Source organism: Bidens hawaiensis, unplaced genomic scaffold (genome assembly GCF_021521415.1).
Source record: "Bidens hawaiensis isolate Kalapana, Puna unplaced genomic scaffold, B.hawaiensis_p1.1 tig00018313_1, whole genome shotgun sequence".
Lineage (NCBI taxonomy): Eukaryota > Viridiplantae > Streptophyta > Magnoliopsida > Asterales > Asteraceae > Bidens > Bidens hawaiensis.
In genome coordinates this window covers 117,204-129,199 of record NW_027492768.1, presented here as the reverse complement: position 1 = coordinate 129,199, position 11,996 = coordinate 117,204, and the positions used below count along the sequence as shown (strand labels likewise).

The 11,996-nt window shown below is 32.0% G+C and overlaps 2 protein-coding genes and 1 pseudogene across 2 annotated transcripts; all 3 read left to right on the top strand.

Moving 5' to 3' along the window:
- Positions 1-2,468: 2,468 nt before the first annotated feature.
- LOC143555794 (AT-hook motif nuclear-localized protein 10-like) lies at positions 2,469-6,631 on the top strand. Its single transcript, XM_077045293.1, has 6 exons — positions 2,469-2,763; positions 3,970-4,022; positions 5,041-5,172; positions 5,859-6,017; positions 6,087-6,190; positions 6,622-6,631. The coding sequence occupies exons 1-6, from the start codon at positions 2,469-2,471 to the stop codon at positions 6,629-6,631; spliced, it is 753 nt and encodes a 250-aa protein (XP_076901408.1).
- A 1,945-nt stretch (positions 6,632-8,576) lies between these two features.
- On the top strand, positions 8,577-10,010 carry LOC143555770 (protein ANTAGONIST OF LIKE HETEROCHROMATIN PROTEIN 1-like; annotated as a pseudogene).
- A 342-nt stretch (positions 10,011-10,352) lies between these two features.
- LOC143555769 (uncharacterized) lies at positions 10,353-11,241 on the top strand. Its single transcript, XM_077045269.1, has 2 exons — positions 10,353-10,604; positions 10,699-11,241. The coding sequence occupies exons 1-2, from the start codon at positions 10,353-10,355 to the stop codon at positions 11,239-11,241; spliced, it is 795 nt and encodes a 264-aa protein (XP_076901384.1).
- Positions 11,242-11,996: the final 755 nt, after the last annotated feature.

Here is an 11,996-nt window from a genome sequence, read left to right as displayed (position 1 = left end):
TAGGTATTTGGTAGAGTAGCTGAAACTTTAATAAAACTAATTGGGTGCCAGCGCGGTGCGGTGGAGTGCGTGCGCAACCTGAGATCAACCGCATAATCAGTGTCGGTACGTGATTCACTTGATATTAGTGCACGCATAACCCGAATGCAGACGTGTACTTCGTGCAAAGGCAGCAAGCGTGTAATCGTGACGAAAATCAAGAAACAAAGCTAAAATATACAGTAATTTCAAATAGATAGTTTTTTAAACCAACCTCTTTTGATATGAAACCCTTTCCGACCCGACACCGTTTTAATCTGAAACATGTTCTGACCTGGCCTCTTTCGACCCAAAACCGCACTAACACGAACCGAACTAAATTAACCATTTTTTATCGATTCGTTCCGACCCTAATTTGGTCTTACACATGACCCAAGCTCGTCCGACTCGACTTGTTGTCAATCACAACCGGTAAAGAAGTATGTCAATATCATACTGAAATTAAAGAGAATAAAATGCTCTTTTTTATGATGTAATGTGTTTAAAAAAATATTAACGTGTGAAAAAGTTATAGACTTTTAAAGAGTCATGGGGTAGTTAGTTTTGAATAAGGGTAAAATATGTAACTATTATATAAATTAACAAAAAGTTGATGAAAGTTCAAGTACCAAAATTGTAAATTCAATTGTAAAAGCTTGTAGTTTTTCTTAAACGCTAGTAGTAGTAGCGTTTAAAAAAAGAGCTTTTTCGCCTATATAAAAGCTTCAAGCTCATTGAACAAAACAAGGCTTTTTGTTATGTAGGAGTTTTTTCTTAAAAGCTTGAAGCTTGAAACTTGAAGCCCCTAAAGACTCCATGCCAGACATACGCGGAGAAAGATATAAGCTGTCACTTGAAAGATGGAAAAATTGATTTGACACCGACGTAGATTTTATTATTATAGTTTTTATAGCAATAGTACTATTATATATATAATAACTATTATATATTACATTGTTACAATATTATTATTATCTAATATTATTTCATTTAACATTTAATTAGTTTTATATCAAAATAAAAGTGTTTTTTAAATTAAAAAAAAAAACTAAATACAATTTTTGTTAATAAAATTTTTGTCAGCATTCAAAAATAAATGTTTTTTCAGCATTCAAATATAAATTTTAGTGAAAACTGAATCGTGTTCAAAATAAAATATTTTTTTGCCTTTGCTTTCAGTCGGATTTAATTAATGAAATGCTATTTTTATCTGCACTTATGTTATTTAAATTTATTTATTTATAAAGCTTTAAGTTTTTATTTATTTTAGTAGAAAAATGGGTTAAAAATGGAGAAAGACATGAGTTGCCACTTCAAAGATGGTTAGAAAAATTAATGTGTCGCTGACGTAGATTTTATTATTATAATTTTAATAGTAATATTAATATTATATCATGACTATTATATATTATTATTATTATTATTATTCAATAGTCAAATACTATTTCATTTAGCAATTAATTAGTTTTATATCAAACAAAAGTGTTTGTTTAAATTAAAAAAAATTTAAATACAATTTTTGTTTATAAATTTTTTGTCAGCATTCAGAAATAAATGTTTTGTCAACATTTAAATTTAAATTTTAGTGAAACCTGAATCGTATTCAAAATAAAATATTTTTTTTGGCTTGGTTTTCGGTCGAATTTAATTAATGAAATGCTATTTTTATTTGCACTTATGTATTTAAATTTATTTATTTCTAATAAAACTTATAAGTTTTTATTTATTTTATTAGAAAAATGGGTTAAAGATGGAGAAAGATGCGTGTTGCCACTTGAAAGATGGTGAGAAAATAGAGTTAAAAAGATGGAAAGATTCACCCCTCCACATAAATAAAACATATCAAAACAAAGTAAATAGAAACACAAATAATAAAACTAAAAAAAAAATTAGAGAGGAGAATGTTTGGCAAATATTTTATAAATTACCAACTATTTTATTTAATAAAATAATCTATAGCCGCTTAACGGCTATGTGTTTCTCGTTCCACATAACAGATAACAATATCATATTTACGCTCGTGGAAATTTCAACGGAGGGTTTCTTTATGAGGATTGAAGGAAGATAGATGATCAGGTGGGTCAGTGACCCGTCTGTAATTCAAAAAAAATATATATGTATAATTAATACATTCATAATAATAATATTATTAATTATAATGAGTTGGTTATTAGTAATTTGAACTAGTGGATTCCAGTCACATTAGATCAATGAACCTTCACTTCTTCAAACACAAAAACATATCTGAAAAACAACATTTAATGTATACTTCATTAATATCCCAACAAACCCTAAACTCCTATATATCTTCACTTCCTCACTCTCACATCCTCACGCCACTTTCTTCCTTCCATTCAGTCCACAAAAACCCTAATCTGAACTCCATGGCTTCTCCAGGCGACCAGTTCTTCACACCAGAACACTCATACTCCACCGACCAAGTGTTCAACATGGTTGCAGAACACAATACTCAACATGCAAACGTAAGTGACCAACAACAACTGTTTGAGTTTGGTTCTGATCACTCTGGGGATGGATCGGAGGGTGTTGGGGCTGGCCGGATCAGCGGTGAGACTGAGAAGAAGAAGCGCGGCCGGCCGAAGAGGTATTCGTTGTTGCATGGCCAAAATGTTGATGGGAATTCGGATGCGGGTGATGATGGGAGCGGTGGATCGGATTTGGAGTCTGGTAAGAGAGAAAGAGGGAGGCCTGCTAGTTCATTGAAGAAGCAGATGGAAGCTTTGGGTATATTATTATTATTATTATTATTGATATTTAGGTTTATGTGTTTTGATGAGGTTTTAACATTTTATGTTAGTTGTTAAGTTTTAGGATGCTTTAATCATTGTTAGGGCTATAAATGAAGTGCTAAAGTGAATGTTCCGTGAACTGTTCATTAAATTTTTTTTTTGTTCGATTAATTAAATGAACGAACGTCAATAGTGATTACGTATGTTCAATTGTGTTTGTGAACGTTTGATGATGTGTTTGTTTATGTTTTTTGATGCTTGTTTGTTTAGGTATGTATGTATGTATGTATGTATGTATGTATTATTATTAATATTTAGGCTAATGTGTTTTCATGAGATTTTATGTTAGCTGTTAAGTTTTAGGATGTTTTAATCATTGCTAGGGCTAAAAATGAAGTGCTAAAGTGAACGTTCCGTGAACTGTTCATGAACAAAAAAAATTGTTCGATTAATTAAATGAACGAACGCCAATAGAGATTGTGTATGTTCAATTGTGTTTGTGTGAACGTATGATAATGTGTTTGTTTGTTTAGGTATATATTATTAAGATTTAGTTTTATGTGTTTTGATGAGTTTTTGTGTTAATTGTTAATTTTAGGGTTCTTTAATTATTGGTAGGGGCTGTAAACGAACCGACGTTCGGTGGAAGTTCGCTTATGTTCATTCGATTAATGAACGCACACGAACACAGGCCATGTTTGGTCAATTGTGCTCGTGAACGTTTAACAATGTTTTCGTTTATGTTCGTTAGTGTTTGTTTGTTTCGGCATTTATTATTAGTATTTAGTGTTATGCGTTTTGATAAGTTTTTGTGTTAATTGTTAATTTTTAGGATTCTTTAATCATTGCTAGGGCTGTAAACAAACCGAATTAAGTGCTCATGAATGTTCGTTAATGTTTGTTTGTTTAGGTATATATATTATTAATATCTAGTTTTATGTATTTTGATGAGTCTCATGTTAATTGTTAACTTTTAGGATTCTTTAATCATTGCTTGGGCTGTAAACGAACTGAATGTAGTGTTCCTGAACGTTCGATATTGTGTCTGTATATGCTCTTTAATGTTTGCTTTTTTTGGTATATATTACTAATATTTTGTTTTATGTGTTTGATGAGTTTCATGTAATTAATTGTTGATTTTTGGGTGCTTTTGTTATTGTTATAATGTATATTAAAGTTCATATTTTTATGTGATGAACAGGTCCACCTGGAGTTGGATTTACCCCTCATGTCATTATAATTGAACAAGGAGAGGTAATTTTTTTTTTGTCTCACATATTTTTTATGTAATTAACAATCTTGTTTTGAAATTCCAATTAACAATTACATGGGTGGTTAATGTGAATAGTGATAGTTGTGCATAATCACGAGCTTTTAAGTTGCGTGATCGCTTGGTTGATAGTAGACTAGTTGTTGTCAGCTAGTTTTAATTGCAGTACGTTTCTCGAAAGAAAGATTATTATATCACCCTGATGATCTTCAGGCGTGTGATATCGTGTATCTATTGAACGATTTCATTTGGAAATTCATATTCGATTAATTAATTTAACGGGATATATATAGCATCGAATATGGTGTCGTTAAATTTTGTTTTAATTAACGAATAATGAGATTTTTGCATAATCACAAGCTTTTAAGTAGTGTGATCACTTGGTTAAATTATAGTGGATGTGATCAGTTTAATTTGCAGCTAGTTTTAATTGCAGTCTCTTAAAAGAAAGATTATTAAATCATCTTGATGATCTTAAGGCGTGTGATTCGGTTAATTTACCGGCAATGTGATAATCGTGTATCTGTTGCACGATTATATTCATTTAATTTACATAAATTCCATGTATAATAAATTCTTATTATATCATCTTGATGATCTTAAGGCGTGTGATTCGGTTAATTTACCGGCAATGTGATAATCGTGTATCTGTTGCACGATTATATTCATTTAATTTACATAAATTCCATGTATATGATTAGTAGTGAGATGGTTACATTTATAGGCATGTAGTGTCTATTGCTGCAATTTTCATGGGACATAAGGGGCATGCATTATAAGTGTTGTCGTTTCACGGCTTTGATGTTTTCGCTTTTGTTGTCTGATACCTATTACATCTGTAGTTTTGATCACATTTTGTTGTTTATGCTATAATAGACGTAACTGTAATCGCATTTTGTTACTTAGTTTGGTTCTCTTTCTGTTATGTATAACATCTTGGATTTGTATCTTATATGGAACATGTCTAAGGTTTCTTGATTGTTGTATTAATTATTTTAACAGGATTTAGTGTCGAAGCTTGTGTCATTCTCTAAGGAAGGGGCTCGTACTGTTTGTATTTTAACTGCGACTGGTGTAATCAGCAGCGTGACGCTTCAACAGTCACCAGTATTCGGTGGTGCTACAACATATGAGGTTTGCATCTTTAGTACTCATCTGTCAAGCTTACACAATTACACTTAATAAAGATTTTACGGCCTCGGGTAAACTTATAAAACGCGCCTTGTTGATTAATAAAGTTTATAACATCTTACTGTATTACTTTTTTAGATATAAATCTTTTCTTAGTTTACTGTTCCAATTTATTTAAAATCAGTTTACTGAAAAAAAAAACTCTTAATATATAAAAAATAATCAATCCGTTTAAACATTCTTGTGACATAATCGATCTATAGTTGGTGTCGAGTTTTGAGTCTTGTAAATTATGATTGTTAACCTTATCATAATTTGTAATATCAGCATCTGATACCATGTAAGATCATACAAGGCTTATAAGTTATAACTAGTCATTATGCTATGCACATATTTGTCTTTAAATTCATCCTGGATGGTAATTTTACGGCTCCTAAAACCCAAAGCTTTGTTTTTAGTAGGATCAGATTTTCTATTCAAAAGGGGGTTGCGACACAGCTTGCTACCCCCTTACCTACCACTTTAGTTAAGCAATGAATAGTTTGGATGATTTTCTATCCTGAATTGTAACATTAGAATTTTATTTTATTTTATTTATTTATTTTTAGATTATGGAAGGATCTAACCAACTGACACAATGACACCAAGTACTTTGACCTTCAACTGTTTTTTTTTTTTTCAAATTTCAGGGCCTATTTGAGATACTATCATTATCAGGGTCCTTTGTGCCCTCAGAAAGTGATGGCACCATCAACACTACTGGTTTAAGTGTTTCTCTTGCCTGTGCAGAAGGCCGTGTTGTAGGTGGAGCTGTTGCTGGAATGTTGGTGGCTGCATCACCCATACAGGTCTACCACCACTTTCACACACACAAAAACATTGTACTGTAAATATTAACATTTGGTTTTGTGTAACAGGTTATTGTTGGAAGCTTCATTGCTGATGGTAAGAAACCGAAACCAAAAGCCTCAAGCAACTCTTCTGAGAGCGGCCGTAGCTTAATTGATATGCCATCGCCAAGGTATTCGAGCTTTGGACGTCCGAGCTGTGCCGGTAACACACCACCCAACTGACCATAGATGATCAACCACCACCATGCAATAATTCTGATATTATGATGATAATGGTGGTGGTGGATATGGTGGCTGCATTATATATGCTTGAAAACTTGTTTTTTCTTTTTAAAGAGTTGACTTAAATGTTTTTAATAGCTTTTGACTAGTAATGCTTCTATGGAAAACTTAATAGTTGGGGATTAAGATTTGAGTGTGCTTCTTGAATCAGTCTTAGTTATTCTTGTTTCATAGTCTTGAATCTTAATTAGAGGTGCAAATTCTAACCGGTGTCAACAATATGAGATGATATCTCCTATATCTTTTTTTATTTTATGTTGATTGTATTAGTTATTGTGTTGATATACTTTCTGTATTTATGTTCCCTGTATTATTACAGGTGTAAATAATAAAACAGGGAACATACATACAGAAAGTTAATCAACACAATAACTAATACAATCAACAAAAAGAGATATAGGAGATATCATCCCATATCGTTGACAACCGGTTAACTGAAACCGGTTACTAACTGAAAAGTGAGAATCTGGTTTGTTTGTATCTGATACAAACCTCAGGTTAGGGACCAGCTTGTCATTTTGAAGGAAACCGATTATTTTTGTTAGGTAAACAACCAGTTATGATATATATGCGTGTGTGTATGATATGTGTAAGGTATGTGTATGAGTTTCGGTAATTCGGTATGGTTCTGTATATGCATGTATGTATGTATGTCTATGTATGGTATATGTATTTATGTGGATGCATGGTATGTATATGTATGTGTGCATGTATGGTATGCATATATGCATGGCATGTGTATGTATCATGTATGCATGTATATGCATATGAATGTGCATGTATGTATGTGTATGTATCATGTATGCATGCATATGAATGTGCATGTATGTATGTATATGTATGTGTATGTATTTATGCTATGTATATATAACATTAATTCTATAATTTTAAAAATAAATAAAATGAGAACTTTATTAAATTTGTTTTTACATATTTAGTATTTAATTGAATTAAAAAAATCAGGTTATATAAGTTAACTAGTTCATTTATTAACCGACTAGGTTTCATAGGTTAGGTTATTAAATTATAGATATGTTAAAACCCATTACCTATGCAGTCGACAACGCCGATATATCACCGATATATCACTGAAATATCGGTTATCGGTCCCTTGACGATATATAAATTAGAATATCGGTTCAGAATCTCGGTATCGATAATATCAACGATATTGACTGATATTGGAATAATATTTGACTGATATATCACTGATATTCTCGATATCAATGTTTTAAGTCTTAATTATTAACTTTTAGTGTTCAATGTTATTGTTTTAAGTATTAATCAATTCTTACTTGCTACGATTGCTATTGTTTTGCAATTTGTAAAAGGTTAATTTGTTAATGGTAGGAGACTATACTGAATTATTAGGGCCTGTTCGTTTCACGGATTTGAATGGAATTGGATGAAATGGGATTTTAAATCCCACGGATTCCTGTGTTCGTTTCACTATTGACTAGAATTGGAATGGAAAGAGAATCCCACGAAATCCTATTTTCATAGGATTCTAAAATCCCACACCTTTTGAAGGGATTGTGATAAGTATTCATGGGATTTTAAAACCTAAAGCATCAGACGCCTCTCTTTCTCTTCACACTATCCTCTTCACATCTCAGCCTCCACCACCGTCTACTCCCGGCCGCCGTGCTCCGCCGTCGTGCGGTGCTCCGCGCCGTTCTCCACCGCCGTGCTCCGCCTCCGTGATGCACCGCCGCCGTTCTCATCCACAATCAACTTCTTCCACAGGTTTTTCCTTTCTTTTATTTCTAAAATACCAAATCTGATATGGGTTCTTTGATTCTGGTAATTATTATTATTATCTATTTATTTTTTTAATTTCTTTTATCAATTAGTGCATTCATGTCACTAAAATTATATGGATTTTATGTGAAGAGGTGATGAGCTACAGTATAGTTTCTGATTCATTGATTTTTGTTGTATCTTGTGGTTTGATGTAAAAAAATTTGGTAGATACACTGTTTGTTATAATGCTTTGATTAACCTTTGGTAGAAAATAGTATTTTGTAGGGGTGTTCACGGTCCGGTTTGAACGGTTTTTGGGTTAAACCGTAACCAAACTGTTAGTACCGGTTTTTGGTAATTGAAAATCGAAACCGAACCATAATAATCAAAACCGAACCCAACCGAACCGTTACTAACGGTTTGGTCCGGTTCGGTTTCACGGTTTAATGAATAGCTTAAAAAGGTTTGAAATGCACTTCAATTTGTACTTCTATTTACACTACATTTTTTTTTGTAATGTGTAAATAGGAAATGGCTCGACTTAGTTTACAAACTCGCAAACGTATCCAAAGGAATAGGACACTGATTATGGCATGGTGGAACCAACTTATTACAACAGTTTCTTTGCTTGTACTTTCACTTTACATGTTGATAGTCAAATACAAAATGGATAAACCACGCATTCGACACTTTTCAACAAAAACAGATCGATATTCCATATTGTATAGGTATGTTTATGAGAGTGACATTATGTCTATATCTCAAATTAGGATGAATCGAGCTTGTTTTAGTAAATTGTGCGACATGCTTAAAACATTTGGAGGATTAAAAGCAAATAGGAATATGGACATTGATGAACAAGTAGCCATCTTTCTTCACACCATAGCTCATAATGTTAAGAATCGGGTCATGATATGTCGTTTTCATCGGTCGGGAGACACAATTAGTAGATGTGTTTCTCGAGTTTGTAATGCAATGATTAGATTGCATTCACGTTTGCTGAAGAAGCCCAAACCTGTTCCTGAGAATTCTACTGATCATAAGTGGAAATGGTTCAAGGTATTATGCAATCATTATACTTTTTTTTTATAACTTGCATTAGGGATTAGATATGTATAGTAACACCTTTTTTGTACGTTTTGATTTTAGAATTGTTTAGGGGCTTTGGATGGAACATACATAAAATGTTTAGTGCCCAGTGAAGAAAAACCTAAATATAGAACAAGAAAAGGAGAGATTGCTATGAATGTGTTAGGCTTGTGTTCACAAGATATGCAATTTATATTTGTGTTACCCGGCTAGGAAGGGTCGTTGGCTGATGGTAGAGTTCTTCGAGATGCTCTTGACAGGCCACATGGATTGAAAGTTTCAAGGCCGGGTATGTAACAATATAGATATTATTTAGGTGTATAGAATAAATATAGTAAATTGAGGTAGCTTTGGTGTTTATTAACTATAATGTATTTTAGGTTATTATTTGGTGGATGCGGGATACACAAATGGAGAAGGTTTCCTTGCCCCTTATAGAGGCCAAAGATATCATTTAAATGATTGGCGTGATGGACACCAACCCACTAATCCAAAAGAATTGTTTAACATGAAACATTCGTCAGCAAGAAATGTTATAGAAAGATGTTTTGGTATTTTAAAGGCAAGGTGGGCAATTTTGAGAGATCACTCGTACTATCCCATTACCCAAAAAAATAGGATCATAATGGCATGTTGTTTGCTTCATAACTTTATAAGGAGAGAAATGCAATAGATCCATTTGGTAATGAGGACGAGGACGAGGACAAGGATGAGGCCGAGGGCGAGGAAGAGACCGAGGTCGAGGACGTAATTGCGGATGAAGATGGTAGGGAAGACGAAGATAATATAACTTATATTAGAACTTCAAATGAGTGGACAACATTTAGAAACAATCTTGCCCAAAGCATGTTTGACTCTTGGAGTGCTACCAATTGATTAAGAATGTCTTAGAAACTAATTGCTTATGCTATTTTTGTGTTGATTATGTTATTTGGTGATGTTGAATTATTAAACACTTGCTTATGATATTTTGTGTTATGCTATTTTGATGGTATTGGGTGATTAAATACTTTTTTGTAATGTTTTTTTTTTGTTTAGCTTTTTATGATATTTATGTGATGCTTATATTATTGTGTTATTGTATTGTTTGTGCTAATTTTAAACACTATATATATATGTTTTAGTTAATGTTTTTCTATAGAAATGATGAGCAGTGGTTGAAAATATCGAGGGTGGAGTGTTGAAGAAGATGCAAAACTTATTGAGGCCTTTGTAGACATGATTAACACGAAGGGATTTAAATCCGACAATGGCTTTAGAACCAGGTACTTGCAACATCTTGAATCATCATTGAAAAAATCACTTCCCGGAACGGACCTTTTGGCTAGACCGCACATCGAATCAGGAGTCAAAACAATGAAAAGAGATTGGGCAGTCGTTCATGAGATGCTAAACACTAGTGGATTTGGTTATGATAAAGAACATAATTGTGTAACCGCTGAAGCTCCCGTATGGGAAGCTTATGTTGAGGTATATGTTACATTTTTATGTTATTAACATTTTTTATTTGGTTAATCATAAAATGTATTGATGTTTTGTTATTATAATATTATCTTGTCAATAGAAACATCCAACGGCAGATAAATGGAAACGTAAAATTCTTCCTCATTATGAAGAAATGTGTGTTATTTTTGGAAATGATCGAGCTCAAGGTAATAGAGCCAAAAGTGTGGCCGAGATGGAAGAAGAAGCGAACAGGGAAGACCTAGAGGACCAAAGGGATGATGAATTTGATGAGTTTAGTCATAATGAAGGCACTAATGCAAGTGTTCAAGTTGAAGAAATTTTAAGTGGTCGAGGTAAGAAGAGGAAATGTGCAAGCCAAGCTAATTCTTTGTTTCAAAATTTCAATGATGCGGTTGTTTTATTTGGTGATCTTCTTAAGGAAACATCGACCGAATTGAGTGAAGGGATAAAGTATGAACTTGAGAAAGAAAAGAAAACAACAATGATCACTTCCGATATTAAAAAAATGACATCTTTATTTCAATTGGAAAAGTTTAAAGCTATTGAAGAAATTAAAAGTGACTATAATAGGGTGTCGACCTTTTGGGATTTGGGTGAAGAAGAAAGAGAGGATTGGGTAAGGTTTTTGTTGTCTAAGTGAAAGTTTGGTGATGTCATATGTTCGTATTTTGGTACTTTTATTAGTGGCGTTTACAACTTGTCGTCATATGTTAGAACGACTTTTATTCGCATTTTAAAAACTTTCTAATCGTATGTTTGAATATTGGTTTTAGTATGATATGTTTTAATTAGTAGATGCAACAATATGCAAAATTATTATTGGTCTAGACATGTATGATGAAGATGGGTGATAAGGGTTTTTGGACTTAACCGAATCAAATGTTTATTTATGGTGTTGTTATGATGTTTTATTGTGTGATAAGCATAAAAACATATATATTCTTTTTTTTATTATTTTGTTAAATTCTTTTAATAGTTCTATATTTTTATATTAGTTTTAATTTTTTTAAAATTATTTTTGGATTTTTTATATATTTTTATGTTTATTATTATTATTATCTTTTTGATTTTTAAATATATTTTTTTATTTTTAAATAAATTTTTGATTTTTTAATCAAAATTTTTATATTTATTTTTTTAGATTTTTTTAAATTATTACTTTCTTTTCGTTATTTTATTATTTATATGTTAGTAGTTTGAAGGGAAATGAATAGAATGAAGAAGATTCCAATTCCAATACATATTAACCAACCAAAAACATGATTGGGATTCTTAAACATTACATTCCATTCCATTCCAATTCCAATTCCAAATCCTTTAAAAAAAGTCCGTGAAACGAACGCACCCTTAGTGTTAAATTGCTATATATATGAAGTTTATATGATATTAAAATTA

Bases quoted from the DNA above. Each gene is read 5' to 3' on its own strand.
- LOC143555794 (XM_077045293.1), top strand. From the start codon at position 2,469: ATGGTTGCAGAACACAATACTCAACATGCAAACGTAAGTGACCAACAA. The intron at 4,023-5,040 runs GTAATTTTTTTT...TTATTTTAACAG, and splicing joins TTATAATTGAACAAGGAGAG to GATTTAGTGTCGAAGCTTGT. The intron at 6,018-6,086 runs GTCTACCACCAC...TTTGTGTAACAG, and splicing joins TGGCTGCATCACCCATACAG to GTTATTGTTGGAAGCTTCAT.
- LOC143555769 (XM_077045269.1), top strand. From the start codon at position 10,353: ATGATTAACACGAAGGGATTTAAATCCGACAATGGCTTTAGAACCAGG. The intron at 10,605-10,698 runs GTATATGTTACA...TCTTGTCAATAG, and splicing joins TATGGGAAGCTTATGTTGAG to AAACATCCAACGGCAGATAA.